A 16,323-nucleotide genomic window follows, 5' to 3' on the forward strand; every position below is an offset into this window, starting at 1 on the left:
CAGCCAATTCTGCACACATTTCCCCATTTACATACCGGTTCATAGTTACGATTGTGCTCCTGGAATTGTAATCGTATTAAGGAGTGCTTTGCGATCCTGGCACGTCAAACACAGGTTATTCTGCTAAAAACTAATTTGAAATAACTCGATTTGTTTTGCCATGTATGCAATTTTAACCGTTTGCTGGTGCCTTTATGTCCTTGCAGAAAATATATTTTTTTTTTTTGAATTACGTAACATAGTGAATGTAAAATTTCTACCCTACAAAGTTATAAAAGGTTATACTGAATTTTTTTTTTAATTCTTTGTAAGAGATACTTTTTTTAAGATTAAAAGTAACAAGAATATTTTATTTGAAACAGTGAAAATATGGGTCGGATTAAAAGTTTATAATTTAAAGGTTAGCTTTTTGACAATAGATGATAATTTGATGATGGACAAAGACACAAATATTTTTGTGTGATTCTGAATTACAAAATAAAAGCGGCAAGTTGTCAAAATGGAATTTTACTTCAATCCAAGCTGTAAAAATAATAATGGGCGTTGTGAAATTCGAATCGAAAACCGCTATTGGCAATTTTAGGCCTTGAATGAATATTATTGTAATATACAATATACACCCCGAAAAACAAAAAAAAAATGTTTAAAATCTATTTATTTAAGCCAACGGAATAACAACACATTTTAAATCGCATCTAAACCGGTTTCTGTTGTAAAAATATATGAATCTTTAAACTTGTATAAAATTATTTAAATATAAAATCAAAGGTGTTTATGGTATTCATTACTAAATTGAAATGAAATGGCTTAGCAGCCTTAGAATGCCTCTAGAAACTTCTAGAGTACGGGTTTAAAGATAAATATTAAAAGCATTTGTTGGTTGGCTTTGATGTAAAAACTCGTGTTTGCAACAAGGAATCTCAATTTACGTCTTCTGTTATCCCGGTTTTCGGGATATCCTGTTCGATTTAGCTTCCTGCGCCCATCGAACCTCGGTGCTTTTGGACTGGGGGAGGAAAAGTGAACAAAGACCAACTATCCATCAGGGCCAGCTTACACAGCACACATTTCCATGCAAATGGGTGTGTGTGTGTGTGTGTGTGTGTGTGAGTGTTTTATTTTGGGTCAGCGGCTCGGGCGGGAAGGCTCGATGGCAGCGGTTGGGTGCTGAAGGCCCTTTCACGGCTTCTGCTCGGCACTTAAGGCCAACAAATACAAACAGGCATAATAAAATAATCGATGCTTTTAAAATTTGCATAAGTTCGGATACCACAGATGCCGCAGACGCGCAGAGGAGTCACAGGAGCTTCCCAATCCCAATCCCAATACAAATCCCACTTCCACCTCCCCCACTTCCCTCACCCCCTCCTCCTCCACATTGCGCATACGCCGCGTGGACAGGGCCAGGGCCAAAACCTGCGGCCCAGAGGTGGCCGGCAAGTTCGTGGGCGTTCGATTTAATTGTGGGAACGCGGCGTCTGCCAAGCACCCATCAAATGGACGGACGTGGCTAAAAAGTTGAATTGTTAAGCGATTCGAGGCGGGTTTTAAGGTCCAAGACCTATATATTTTCATTAACATGTGTGGGTCGGAGCGAAAGTTTCAGGGCTCCGACTGGACGTGGCCTTGGAGCAGCCGTGGGAACTCTGTCCCCAAACGTCCACGTCCTTATGTACAGCCAGCCAGCCAGCCTAACTGCCTAGACGACCGAAGGAGCAAACATTGACGGGCAGAGCCGCTAACCTTCCAGATTTCACATTTCATTATCGTCAACGGCGCCCTGCTGGCAGGTTAACTTTGTCCTGGCCTTTCGAACTCTTGTGATATCCTAAATTACTCCGGTTTAGCCTCTGCGAGTGAAATGTTTGCCTAGAAGTGCACCAAGTTGCACTCAGCCAAGCATCTGCTACAAGATTTTAATTTTGGTATTTTGAAAGTTCATCAGCAAGGTAAAAGTGTGCTCTTAAAATAATATAGTTAACATATTTATGCTTGTTTCGGAAAGATAAACACAATTTGTTAAACAAATTGAGTTATTGAAATGAAATAGTTTGCACAAAAACGAATATGTGACCGAAGTTATAATCTTAATAACACAAAATAAAAATAGATTTTAAATTAATACAATTGTTTTCTTCGGTATGCAAATTTTGTTGATAACGCACCAACTTTAGATGAAATTCATTTTCAAAAAAGAAACCAAAGCTAAGGCATTTGACTGAGTTGTGCAAACCATATTAAAACAGAATGCATAAATATCAGACTAAGCATTTAATATTGGCTTATAGCTAAAAGAGCTGATTTAACTGCCGCATCATACATAATCCTTGCATGAATAAAACATTCGATTTTAATTAATTACCGGGCTGAGTTTCTCCTCGGTTCACACACAAATCAAGGCCAAAGTATACAGACAGAATCCGAAGAGATTTCGCTTGACCACTGGCAATAATTGCTAATTTCGTTGGGGAAACTCAATTGTTTTGCCTTCCACAGGATGACCACGTCGATGCAGCCGAGCAAGTACACCGGCCTGGTGGCCGACCTGATGCCCAACATCCGGGCCATGAAGTACTCGGGCCTGTTTATGCACAACTTCACGGGCGGCAGTGCGTTCATGAAGAAGGTCTACTCCTCGGCGCACCTGGTGTTCCTCCTCATGCAGTTCGCCTTCATCCTGGTCAATATGGCGCTCAACGCCGAGGAGGTGAACGAGCTCTCGGGCAACACCATCACCACCCTCTTCTTCACCCACTGCATAACCAAGTTCATCTACTTGGCCGTCAACCAGAAGAACTTCTACAGGTGAGCAGAAAACTGGGATGGCGAATGGGGATTTCCTAAAGGAGTTTGCTGGCAAACGCAGATGGACTTTACATGTTAGTTTAAACTCAAATAAGTTAAAAGTTGCTGGCGAAAATATAAGTTTAGCTTGGTAATTGATTTGTAATAATATTTATTTATTTATATTGTAGTTAGAATAGCTTATAAAACTAAAACTAAAACTGCTGAGGCCATCGACTGTCTGTACTTGTATTATGTGATATAATGGTTTACAATTTACAATTACAATTACATTTACATTATTTTTTACATTGTTATTTTACATTTTACAATTTTTTTTTTTTTAGGTGTTATATGATTTGTAATAATAATTGCAGACCGACATTTGGCAGATCAAATTTAACACTTATTTTTAACTGATTTTTTAGTAACTGAGTGATGTAAAATTACATCATTTTGGTAAAATGGCGGTATTTAAAAGTATTGGTCATGATAAGTGTGGCATGTATTCAGTATTAAACATTTTTAAAATAATCTTTGGAAAGCGGATTGCTTTAATAACAGAAACTGCGTAGCTATAAATAAATAATTAAACTTTGTAATGATATTATCATAACACATTGACTGAAAATGTAATATTACAAGTTGCCATTGGGGTTAGGAAAGAAACTTAGTTGAAATAATTTTTATGTACGGTATTAAAACTTTTTTGATAATTTTTTTTATTTAATGCGTTGATTTCTCCCGCAGAACCTTGAACATCTGGAACCAGGTGAACTCGCATCCCCTGTTCGCCGAATCGGACGCCCGCTACCACTCGATTGCGCTGGCCAAGATGCGGAAGCTGTTCTTTCTGGTGATGCTGACCACCGTGGCGTCGGCCACCGCCTGGACCACCATCACCTTCTTCGGGGACAGCGTCAAAATGGTGGTGGACCACGAGACGAACTCCAGCATTCCGGTGGAGATACCGCGGCTGCCGATCAAGTCCTTCTACCCGTGGAACGCCGGCCACGGCATCTTCTACATGATCAGCTTCGCCTTTCAGATCTACTACGTCCTCTTCTCGATGATCCACTCGAACCTCTGCGACGTGATGTTCTGCTCCTGGCTGATCTTCGCCTGCGAGCAGCTGCAGCACCTGAAGGGCATCATGAAGCCCCTGATGGAGCTGTCCGCCTCTCTGGACACCTACAGGCCCAACTCGGCGGCCCTCTTTAGATCTCTATCGGCCAACTCCAAGTCGGAGCTCATTCACAACGAAGGTAGGAAACAGCTGTACAGATTATTTCACAACAAAAAGTTTACATTATAAGATACTATTCGCAAGGGGAGTAATTCATAACAAGATACTCATATTTATTGAAGCAGAAAAAGTATTGCTTAAAGATAATTTTCAATAACTTACCAGAATTTAGTTTGATTTTTCACAGTGGCTTTTTTGTTTTTTTATACATAAAAGAAAACTGCATATTCCATTTAAGCAAAATGTCTGAAATCAGATTTTACCCTAACGCATTTCAATAAATAAATATTTTCCATTTAACCAGATTATAAAAACACTTTGTATTAAGCGAGGTAAAAATAATACTCTTATGGTTTTTTTTAGTAAATGTATGACCGTAGATATTCCAGTTACATACTCAAAATATTTCACGCTACATTAAATGTTTACTGAATCGTGCCAAAAAAAAAAAAAAACACTTCGTGAAGAGCCGTATTTTAATTGCAGAAAAGGATCCCGCCACGGACATGGACATGTCGGGAGTGTACAGCTCGAAAGCGGATTGGGGCGCCCAGTTTCGAGCACCCTCGACGCTGCAGTCCTTCGGCGGGAACGGGAACGGGAACGGAGGGAACGGGGTGGCCAACGGGGCTAATCCCAATGGGCTGACCAAAAAACAGGAGATGATGGTGCGCAGTGCCATCAAGTACTGGGTGGAGCGGCACAAGCACGTGGTGCGGTGAGTTCGAATCCCTGCCAAGTCCGACTTTCCAGCAATTTGAAGAGGACTCTGGCTCGTGGCGAAAAAGGGGGGATGCCAGGAGCAGTGATTGCATCTGGGTGCTTTTAATAGCTTGTGCGGTATGGCTTATACCTGGTCAGAAAAGTCCTGCCACTAAATTCTAATTGCATCCAGCTGGAGAGCAAACAAAGCCACTTGGGCATTCTCAATCGAATGTTCTCGTAAAATATTGAGCAAATTTAAGAGCACTTCATTTGGATTTTATGTAGTTCTTTTTTTTAATATGTATAAATATTTTAAATTTATTTTTTAATCTTTTAATGATAAAATTAACTGTTACATTTCAAGTTTAGTTTCGGTAGTAAGCCAGTACATATTCAGTTTAAAACCTTTTAAAACTTGTTATCCTTCTTCAGCATTAAATTGAACTATATTGAATTCTATCAAATTTAAGTTCCAGCAATCTGAACAATTTTTTAGCAATTGTTTTCGTTTATCCCTGCAGCTTGTTTGAGTTAGTTGATTATTTCCTCAATTGCAATCATTGTTCGGGGCCCCAGAGTGATGGCCATGTTTGTCCAGTTTGTCCGAGTTGTTTGTGTGCGCAGTTGCTGATCAAAATATTGACTCGAGTATTGCCTGTTCTCGTCCTGTTGCTGATTTCCTCCTCCTCCTCCAGGTTGGTGGCTGCCATCGGCGATACCTACGGAGCTGCGCTGTTGCTGCACATGTTGACCTCGACCATCAAGCTGACCCTCTTGGCCTACCAGGCCACCAAAATCAACGGAGTGAACGTCTACGCCTTCACAGTCGTCGGATACTTGGGGTACGCCCTGGCCCAGGTGTTCCACTTCTGCATCTTTGGCAACCGGTTGATTGAGGAGGTGAGTTTACTCTTTACTATCCCAGTGACAATAAAACCAATAATTAAATAAGGTTGGAGGGTGGCACTATGCATTTCAAATTGTATTCTAAATACAATGTTGTATTTGCTATCTGAAATCACAATTTGAAAACTACATTTACCAAAGGGTTTTTAAAGGATTTTTGATCTAAATTTAAATTTACAAATAATCTCACTTTAAAAAGCTTAGCTTGAGTAAAATAAACTTTTCATCACAAAAAAACTTTTAAAAGTAAAACATGTTTTAAAATTGTAATGTAATATAATATTATTTTATTAAAAACTGTATAATGTATCAATTGTTCATCATTTTTATAATGATTTAAATATTTTAAATCAACAATTTGGCTTAGGAAAGAAATTATATTATATTATTTAAATATTTTAAATCAACAATTTGGTTTTGGAAAGAAATTATATTGTTTTAGACATAGTTTAATAGACTTATACACCTTGGATTTTTTTGCTTTAGTGATTGTGTCGCTTGACCTTGACTTAAAGAACAATACTCTTCACTAAACAGTTTAACCCCTTGTAATGTTTTTTTTTGCAGAGTTCGTCCGTAATGGAGGCCGCCTACTCGTGCCACTGGTACGACGGCTCCGAGGAGGCCAAGACCTTCGTCCAGATCGTGTGCCAGCAGTGCCAGAAGGCCATGAGCATATCGGGTGCGAAGTTCTTCACGGTTTCCCTGGACTTGTTTGCCTCGGTGCGTGCATTTTGCCCATTGATGGTGCGAAAACCAATCGAACTTTCCCTCCCGTTTTGCAGGTTCTCGGTGCAGTCGTCACCTACTTCATGGTGCTGGTGCAGCTCAAGTGAGCCGCCGGAGGAGGAGGAGGAGCAGCAGCTGACAGACTTTGTGTGCCAGGAAAGCGAATGCCAAGGAGCCGCCGTGCTAAAGCCACGCCCAACCCCCCAACGCCCATCAAGGGCAGTGCCCATCCACCGCCCCCACCTCCGTGCAAGCAGCAATTTTATAGAGCAATTATAACGCAAATTATATATTTTATACCAGCGACTAGCGAACCTCGTGGGGCATCATGGAAACACACTGGGGCCCATAGAAGCCTGCAAATACTTATCGATTTTATACACGTGTAGAGCTTTCAATGTGAACTCAAGATGCAAACAAAATAAATGTGTAGTGAAAATGTAGGTGTTTAAGGGTGAATGGTTAGGGGTGACTCAGTGGAAAGTCAGTCAACAGCTTACTTTTATTTCAGAACTATGTAAGTGTAGGGTACTTATTTAATCAGAATTTACAGATTATTTTTACAATCAGGGTCTTGTTTCTTCAGTGGTCGCAGCAAAAGTGATCTTTATTTCATCATCTCTGTTAATGCTTAGCCTATTTCACACACTCGTATGTGCAAGAGAGAGACGTACATACTTATAGATGGGTTTACATGTGTTTCTTAAAGGAGTAAGGGGGACATAAAGGATGACTTAACTAACTGCTTATCAAGCAGTGCTTAATAATAGGTATATGTACATAGGGCTGCTTGCTACATTTTTAATCTCTACTTTTCTGTAACGTAAATCTGATCCATGCATTACCACTTTATCTTGTTTCGTTAAGAAAAACGAAATGGTTTTTAGCCCCATGAAAATAAAAATATCAGCTCAGGCTTTTAATAAAATTTAGTCATGACTATGGCCCGTCAATTAGTCTTAATTCAATAATTATCGGGGCTGTTCACATGATAAGTGTGGAATTTAAGCGCCCAGACGCCGAGGTTCACGCCTCACTGATGCCTTGCATGCCCGCAGCTTTTCTCGGCAGATGTGCAAAACGAACTTCATTTCATTCGGATTATAAAGTCCAATCTTCAGTTTCGCTTCATTTTTTGGCAATGTTGCTGGCGCAACAGTCGGCAGTTGCAGCCGGCAATTAAATGTGGCAAAAGTGTAATTCCGAATCACACTCCGAGTGTGGATCTCCACACACTCCACACTCTCCTATGTTTTGCCGTTTTGAAAGCGCACTTTATGGTTTTCCAAATTGCCCAACTGGGCTGCCTGACTCCGCAGCGAGTTGAAATTGAAGCAACAACAAAAACAACAACAAGAAAACGCTCCACATCGCGAACTTTTAATGCGGCCACGCTCTGTACATTCGGCCCAAGTTTTTATTTCTTGCAGCTTTCATAAAACAAAAAAACGAAAAGCGAACGAGAAGTGACTATAACTAAAATTGCGCTAAGAGTGTGAGTATCCATCCAGGTGGGGCAAGAGGCACGAGGCAAGAGGCAAGAGGGACGAGGCATGAGGAGGTGGAGCGTAGAAGTATCTGACGGATACCCAACTTCCCAACTTACCAACTTACGGCTTCTTACTGTTAATTTCTTTATTGCCCACACTTTCGGCTGCCAATGAAAGTTTCTTCGCCGGGGAAGTGCAACAACAGCAACAACAGCAACTACAGAAACTACTTAATTTATATAGTAAGTCTATGGTTTAATTAGTTTTCTTTCTTTCGTGTCTTGTTTTATTTTTCGGGGCAAAGCAGGGCAGCAACATCTTCCTGTTCTTGTCTGCAGTTTTGTTAATTTATGCGAATTTTTCAGCCTCATTTGTCCGTCGTCTTCAGTGCGATTTCTTTTCGGGTTTTTGAGCATAACGCTACACGAACGGAGTCATTAACATACCAACCTACCAGCATACCTCACTCTCTTAACAAGCGACTTGGTTAATGACATTTTTATAGAGTCCTAAGTACATTACCTGTTTGGCTTACATAATTCTACCGCTTTTCAGCAATTGTCGTTTTTGGTGTCTGCCAACGAGAAACGCAGACAATAAGCCGTCCAAGATATTAAATTTCGGATGTCTTAATTGTTATGAATTCCGTCAGGAGTTTCAATGACGTGTTTCATTGAGTTTATCGGATTGCATTCCAACGATTTTAGAGTTGTCTTAAAAACATTTAAAAATGTGTGGATTTATGATTGATCTGAATTCCAAAAACTTGATTTTTTATTATTAAACTTATAATTTTAATACAATTTTAGTACAAGGATTGGTTGACTTATGTTTTTTTTTACACTTTTTAAAGCTTAACAAGAGTTTTCATTGTCTTTCCCTTGAAATGTATATTTTAAAAGTAGAAAGATATTGCCAATATTTGTTAGTTCGCCAATATCCATTGCCAGAGCCAATGTACTTTAAATAGTTTTTTAAATATTTAGCCATCATGTTGTTCTTATAACTAAATTGCTCAAACAACGTTTTATAAGAAGGTATAAGAAATATCTACGTTTATGCTGTTCTTTCAACAGAGTTAGATAAAAAGGCAAAATACATATTCTAATAAAAAATATTATTATATTATATAAACAGATGAATTATTAGACTTGAGACCTAAAATGCATGTGTGAATTCAGAGTGAATTGACAAGAACCTCAAGGTTTCCACGTATTGATGTCTTGACTTTTCTTTTATCGACGGTTGTCTTTGGCTTGATGGTTGCAGTTCTTGCATTCGGTTCGATGTCTGCTCAGCGTCTCGCATTGTTTGCTCTGGAAAAAGGGCAGGCCAAGTTCAATGCATGCAAAGTCAAAGTCGGAGTCCTCCGCCCCACCGACTGCCGCTTTTTCCCCCAAATCAGGCGACGATAATTGCAGGCAATCAGCTAGCTGGAACAATAAAAACCAACGAAAACGCAAGAGGAAAATAAAAGCAACACGGGCAACAAAACGCAATGCAGGCGAGAAGACAAAGTTATGGAAAATGTTCATTTTCATTTAAATGAAAATGAGGAAACGGCCGGCAAGTTCAACGACTCGCGGCTGCTTAGTAAGAGGCACGGCGGCGAATCCAACGCCGCCGATTCCATGTGCACTAAATTGCTCAATTGTGAAATGTCGAAAAAGTATAAAGAAACAATTATGACAGAAATCATTTCAGCAAAGCAGCGACTAATGCAATCTTGAGTCGCTAGATTGGCCCACACAGACACACAGTCCGTTCGAAAGTTAATAACTGACTTTTGGCACGCACTTCGACGTGTGACTGCTCGACTTCGGGGGGGCGTGGCGCAATCAGCTGATTACCTCAAAACCAAGGGCCAAATACATACTTCTATTTGGACAAAAGACTGAGGACACAAACTCATATGGATGCTGTAAAAATTTAAGTGTGAAATCCTTGTTTATGAATTTAATATTATTTAGAGAGATGTGAGAACTTTGTATTTTGTCAAGATGAATTATCGATTATTGTAAAGCTCTGGTGACACTAATGAATAAGAAGAGGATTGGATTTAAAAGTAGACGAGGAAGGAACACAAAATTGAAACAAATAAATATAATTTGACCATTTGAATAGTTTGATTTACAGATGTTTTTTGGCAGTTCTGTAGGAGAGCAGAACAAAAGACTGAGGACACGAACTTTCTGCATTCGTCTTTATGATGATTTCGCACTGATGGTTCGAGGGAGAAGCTATATCTGCTGTATCTGGACGATCGGCGGTGGAGCGTGGAGCCAGTCCGCGCCGCTCATTGAACCCATCTTGCGCAAATGGCCAGCCGCCGACTTCCTTTCCGCTCCTCCCCTTCCGAGGAGCCGGCGCGTGCATTTTTCTCTTTGACCGATTTTCATGGCATGATCTGTTTTACGGCTTTCGGTTTTCTTTCAGCTCGCCCGAAAAACGATCGGCCGTCTTCGGAGCAGCTCGTTTTCGGAGTCGGCGGAGTATTTAAGGGCCGCGAAACGTGTTTGCAGACATTCAGTTTCTGTTAACGTCTTGAGCGCTTCGGTTGTGTGCCATCGATCATACGCCGCGTTGTCCGTTGGATACTCTACCTAAAGGATTACCTCTGACCAACTAACCATCTCATTCTAACCAAGGTGAGCCACCTCCTCCTCCTCCCCCTCGCACTCCCGCCCACTTTTTGGGATCCCCTCCCCCCTCTTTGGGCTGTTGACATAGGACACTGCCTGGAATTTAAATTAGTGCGCCCGAAAATATTTTCGCGATAAAGTGTGCAAATCATGTGCTGAACCTGAGAAACACAAAAGAAGTTGAGGATTTTTGTGAACCATCCAACGAAGGGCAATCAATTTGACAAGGGAACAATAACTTCAGTTGAAATTGTGCGAATAATTCAATTTGAATGCCGGGGTATAATGAGAATGGCGATTTATGTGGTCCAACAATGGTCACTGGAATTTGTGCACAATGCATAAAACGATGATAACATTTTTGGAATTTTTATAGGACATTAAGAGAGAAAGAAAAGAGTTTAACCCAGACCACCAAAGGTAAAAAATATGGAAAGTAATGATATAAATTTAAATGTGCTCACATTCTTTTGAAAAAAAAAATCAAAGTATATTACAGTTTTCTAAATTAAAATACACCAAAGCTAAAGCTTATATACAGACTGGCAGGCAAGTAATAATTTATTTGTCCCAGAAAAAACCCAGCTGTAGTTAATTACCTTTTCCTAGTACGCAAAAAGCTTAACTATCATAAAAAGTACTCATAATGGTAAGATCTCATAATAATAAATCTTACTACATTACTGCTGACTTCAGTACTCCGAAGAACTTAACATAATTTCGCGTACACATTTAAAGCTCTTTACGATTCGAATGCAAAGCCCTTGTTTACAGGCCATTTCCTAAACCACTCAAATGATACTCGCAATTGTTGCCGAATTCTTCACAAAAAGCAGCATTACAAAACAAATAGGCAAACAGAATTATTGTAACCACGGCAAACTGTCTTCTGAAACGGAGGAGCAGAGGCAAAAGCTGAGAAGACAGAAACCGAAATCACTTTAACTGGAGCCAAGCGACCAAAAACAGACAAATAAGTCTGAAATGAAACCCGTTTGCTGCCCATTTTTCTCTCGAGTCTTGGACGCTTGATTTTCGAATCGTTGGGCTTTGCGCTGTTTTGTTTTGCTGGAGATTTTCGCAATATTTGCAATTGAGTTGCGGCCAAGAAGAAAAATTGCAATAGCCGCAGCGGCCATTAGCGCAGCAGCAAAAAGCCTGCGAGTGTGCACACACGCCTGGTAATTGCAATTCTAACAGGTTGCGGCTTGCCACTGCAACAGCCACTTGTGTTGCACTCGAAGCTCGAAGCTGGTTGTGGCATGTGCAGCATGCATCACAGTTTTCCCCTGCCCAGTCCGCTTGACCCCAATGAGCTGCAATGATTGTCTGCGGTGGCGCAAATTCGGATTCGGATTCGGATTCAAAATATCCCAATTGTTGCATTCGACTTTGCGGTGCAAGATCTGCAGTTGCCCAACTGAAAGCTGGCCAACCTTTGGCCAACACAATCGGACATTCTCGTTTCAAATGTCAATTACAATTCACGCATCACCGAGAAAGATTCGAAAACAAAAGTAAACAAACAAACGCTCAATGAGCGCAAATAAGGCAGCCAGCGTTTTGGCCAAAAAAGTATACAGTGTAGCCAATTATTGTCTCAGCTGCAAGGCATGACTGTCTTCTCTTCATTTTTATAAGTTCAAACTGCGATTACCTATTCCCGAGCGGTGTTTACCCATAAATATGACTCCCTAAAAGGCAGGCGGCTCAAAGCTCAAAGCAGAAGGGCCATGAAATGTGTTTTTGAGGTCGATGTCAACTGATTTTGTTTCCCTTACGCAAATCCGAAGCTCTCCTCTCGACTCCAAGTGGATTCGCTTAGGGGGCGGGCCAAAGTGATGCATACTTGGCCACAGCCCATGCTAATGAATCCGGGCAGTGACGTGTGACCGACCGAAAGACCTCCGGACGAGCGGCGTTTTGAAAGCGCGCAATTAAAATGTCAAAAATATCTGATTACTTCGCAAGGCGTATTAAAAAGTGTGGCGAAACAGCCAGCGAGGAATCGGGGGTTGCAATTTCATTGTTTTACTAAGAGAGCTCACTTTTGTTATTGTTATTTTATGTATCTGTCTGGAAGCATTAGGCATGACATGATCGAAAGGTCAGACGAAGTACATAAGTAGATTTTGTCTTTTACAATACATGGCATTCCTTGTACAGTTGTCTATTGTAGCAAGCAGCCCCATGTACATATACCTATTATTAAGCACTGCTTGATAAGCAGTTAACGTTATTGTATATTCCTTAAGTTAAGTCATCCTTTGTGTCCCCCTTACTCCTTTAAGAAACACCTTGTAAACCCATATCTAAGTATGTACGTCTCTCTCTTGCACATACGAGATTGTGAAACACCCTGATTGTATCACTACACTATTGTGTTGATGAGTTGTTGACAAGTATTTATAGGGGCTATAAAAGTAGGTGAACTAAAGTTAGTTCCCATCCTCCTTCCTCCCCCAGATGATGATGCTACACCCCACACCCGACCAGCGCGTGAGCATCCGCGAGGAGCTCCGTGAGCCGGAGGACCCAGCAGACATTGAGCGGGACATCAAACTGATCCGCGAGTGGCTGGAGACGCAGCCGCACCTGCCCAAGGACATGGACGACATGCGCCTAACCACCTTCCTGCGCGGCTGCAAGTTCAGCCTGGAGAAGGTGAAGAAGAAGCTGGACATGTACTACACCATGCGCAACGCCGTTCCGGAGTTCTTCTCCAACCGGGATATCAACCGCGAGGAGCTCAACATCGTGCTGGACTATGTGTGAGTACTCCAGTTGAAGGCTATACTTCTTATAGAATTGGGAAAAAGAGGTGATGCCTTTATAGATACATAAATGAGTTAAATATTGAAAGTTTTCTTGTGAGTAACATAAAACAAAAAGACACATCATTAAAAGAGAATTCATTCAGTTCATTTTTATGCTTTCTTGTAATCGAATTACCTAGACTGTAATGAATATTTATAATTGTAACTATCAAGAACTAAAGATTCGTAAGTAAAAAGAGATTAAAAAGTTATAAAAATTGTTAATAAGCGAAGAATAGTGTAATGATTCTATACCTCACAATTAAAGATAATGACACTCCCACATTTTCGCCTCCCCCGCAGGCATTGTCCCACTCTGCCAGGAATCACGCCCAACGGACGCCGCATCACGTTCATCCGGGGCATCGACTGCGACTTCCAGCCCCACCACATCCTGGACGCCATGAAGGTGGCCCTGATGATCGGGGACGTGCGTCTGGCGGAGGAGAGCGTCGGCATCGCCGGGGACATCTTCATCCTGGACGCGTCGGTGGCCAGTGCGGCGCACTTCGCCAAGTTCTCGCCGACGGTGGTGAAGAAGTTCCTGATCGCCGTGCAGGAGGCGTATCCGGTGAAGGTGAAGGAGGTGCACGTGATCAACATCTCGCCGCTGGTGGACACCATCTTCAACTTCGTGAAGCCGTTCGTGAAGGAGAAGATCCGCAGCCGCATCACCTTCCACAACGACGTGGAGAGCCTCTACAAGGTGGTGCCGCGCGACCTCCTGCCCAACGAGTACGGCGGCAAGGCCGGCGGTGTGGTGGAGCTCAACCAGTGGTGGAAGCAGAAGCTGGTGGACAACACCCAGTGGTTCAAGGACCAGGAGGACAAGAAGGCCAACGAGTCCCTGCGCCCCGGCGCCCCCAAGACCAGCGACGACCTCTTCGGCATGGAGGGCACCTTCCGCCAGCTGAACATCGACTAGGCGGATCAGGAGGATCCTAGATCCTGGATCCTGGATCCTGGATCCTGCCACCTCGTCCCAGCTTGCTAACCGTTTACTTCAGCCGCTCATCGCGATTGGTCCAAGCTCGTGTGCATGACTCTTGCTTAACTGCTTCATTCTCTCGCCAAAACCCATTGTTATAATATCTCAATATCACCAGTACATTGCAGTAATTACAGTAATAAAGAACCAGCAGCATATTAAGGAATGAATAAATAAATTCAGAAAACGCTTTTTCTGTGGGATTGTGGGCAGCGTTGCCAGTTTAGCTTGTTTATAAGCTAGATTTTTAATAAAATAAGCTAGAATAAGCTAAAATTTTCCAGTTTCAAAGTGTATAACCGCAGATTTAACATAACATAACATCAAAATAGCATTTAAAACAAGCTAAACTGGCAACGCTGATTGTGGGATACATTACTAGATAAAGAACGTCTTTCACTGGTTTTTATAACTGAGGTTCTTTTGTTCAGTTTAGTGCAGGTCGGGAGAGTTTGGATGAATTTCTTTAGTCGAAATATTAAAGCGTTCTTAATTTATAAAAACAACCTTTAAGCCCCTAGGATTTAATTCAACCTTCAAAATGCGTAGTTCAGGTGGGCTTTTATAAAATAATTCATTTATTTCTAAAAATGTACTTAGATAGATTTTAATAACTATCTATCACCTGCTAATAATTAAAAAAAGATAACACAAACAAATCAATTTACTTATTTATTTAAACATATTGACTTCAAAAGTTCGTAAGTCAGGTAACGATTTTGATTCTCTAGTTCCCATCCTGATGGGAGTCCAATAGAGGGCATCGACCATGGAGTTTTTGGAAACACTTCAATGACACGTACACCGACACTAAAAAACCGGAAACAGTTTCTTTGATAAACTACCGGGGATCCCGGAAGACTGAAAAATTAACCCAAATCAACTGCTATCCTTTACATTAATTTTACATTTAATTTACATGGATGTTAACCAACATTTGGCTTTTAAGTAACATTAAAAAGCATTGCTTTGGATGGATGTTAACTAACATTTGGCTTTGAACTAACATTAAAAAGCATTGCTTTTGTACCCTGTTTATTGTTGTATATTGGGTGTTGCATGTTGCTTACAACATGTTGCATGTTGCAAGTTCTATTTTGCAGGCTGAATGTGATGTGTTGTCACATGTTGCATATTGCAAGTTGCATATATCATTTTGCAAGTTGTCGTCGTATTCTCAATTTTGCATGCCTTATGCTGTGTGTTGACTGTCACATGTTTAATGTCTCATGTTGCATGTTGATTGTTGAGTATTCCATTTAAGTTGTTAAACGTGACATGTTGTCATATATTGAATAATGCGTATTGATTTTAAAATGCTGAACTTAAAGACAAAGTCTTGATTCTTTTTCAAATTTAAAATAAATTGGTTTAATAAATGTAGATTAAATTTCTCTATTTTTCCTTGGTTTGTTAGGTTGTCAGATTTTTTGGCTGTCAGTCCACCGGGTGCTCCACTCTCAGGAAAGCGCTGACGCAAAGGCAGTGTTTTACTCCTAGCTTGGGCCAGAATTCACACTTCAATGCGAAAACAGAATACTCCAATGGAAATTCTAACTAAACAAAATTCGACTGATATTTCAAAGATATGCTTTTAAACGCTAAAGGCGTTTTCCAGCGCAAATGCGAACTTCTGTGATTCCTAAGCAACTACGATATTGACATCCTTCTTCTCTCGAAAACCCTTTTGAAGATAAAAATTACATACTGTACCACTAAGCAGAAAAAACAAACAGATATTATATGTTTCGCAGTAACAAAAAAAAGCAGCTGCGTCTGCCTATTCACTTGTCCTTTTAACGAAAAAATTTTTAAAATCAAACAAAAACAACAACATTTAATCTTTACACGTAGCGACTAAGTGCATATACATATATATTATATATTATATAATATTATATTATTATGTATGTATTATATATTTATATTTATTTATAGCTCAACTAAATAACTTTATACTTTATTCCAAAAATCATGCTTGTATAATAAAACTCAACTACGGTTAATTTTTTGTTCC

The 16,323-nt window shown here is 40.6% G+C and overlaps 2 protein-coding genes across 2 annotated transcripts; both read left to right on the plus strand.

The window, feature by feature from the left end:
* The first annotated feature begins 1,779 nt into the window (after nt 1-1,779).
* On the plus strand, nt 1,780-6,780 carry LOC108090213 (odorant receptor coreceptor). The gene is made up of 7 exons (XM_017188806.1): nt 1,780-1,949; nt 2,497-2,805; nt 3,535-4,049; nt 4,517-4,748; nt 5,431-5,635; nt 6,209-6,364; nt 6,427-6,780. Exons 2-7 carry the CDS (start codon nt 2,498-2,500, stop codon nt 6,475-6,477), a joined length of 1,467 nt encoding a protein of 488 aa, XP_017044295.1. The 5' UTR covers nt 1,780-1,949; nt 2,497; the 3' UTR covers nt 6,478-6,780.
* Nucleotides 6,781-10,376: 3,596 nt separating this feature from the next.
* On the plus strand, nt 10,377-14,484 carry LOC108090236 (alpha-tocopherol transfer protein-like). Its single transcript, XM_017188834.2, has 3 exons — nt 10,377-10,508; nt 12,969-13,273; nt 13,622-14,484. Exons 2-3 carry the CDS (start codon nt 12,969-12,971, stop codon nt 14,241-14,243), a joined length of 927 nt encoding a protein of 308 aa, XP_017044323.1. The 5' UTR covers nt 10,377-10,508; the 3' UTR covers nt 14,244-14,484.
* Nucleotides 14,485-16,323: the final 1,839 nt, after the last annotated feature.

This window comes from Drosophila ficusphila, unplaced genomic scaffold, assembly GCF_018152265.1.
Source record: "Drosophila ficusphila isolate 14025-0441.05 unplaced genomic scaffold, ASM1815226v1 contig_791, whole genome shotgun sequence".
Classification (NCBI taxonomy): domain Eukaryota; kingdom Metazoa; phylum Arthropoda; class Insecta; order Diptera; family Drosophilidae; genus Drosophila; species Drosophila ficusphila.

Bases quoted from the DNA above. Each gene is read 5' to 3' on its own strand.
- LOC108090213 (XM_017188806.1), top strand. From the start codon at position 2,498: ATGACCACGTCGATGCAGCCGAGCAAGTACACCGGCCTGGTGGCCGAC. The intron at 4,050-4,516 runs GTAGGAAACAGC...TTTTAATTGCAG, and splicing joins GGAGCTCATTCACAACGAAG to AAAAGGATCCCGCCACGGAC. The intron at 4,749-5,430 runs GTGAGTTCGAAT...CTCCTCCTCCAG, and splicing joins CGGCACAAGCACGTGGTGCG to GTTGGTGGCTGCCATCGGCG.
- LOC108090236 (XM_017188834.2), top strand. From the start codon at position 12,969: ATGATGATGCTACACCCCACACCCGACCAGCGCGTGAGCATCCGCGAG. The intron at 13,274-13,621 runs GTGAGTACTCCA...CCTCCCCCGCAG, and splicing joins AACATCGTGCTGGACTATGT to GCATTGTCCCACTCTGCCAG.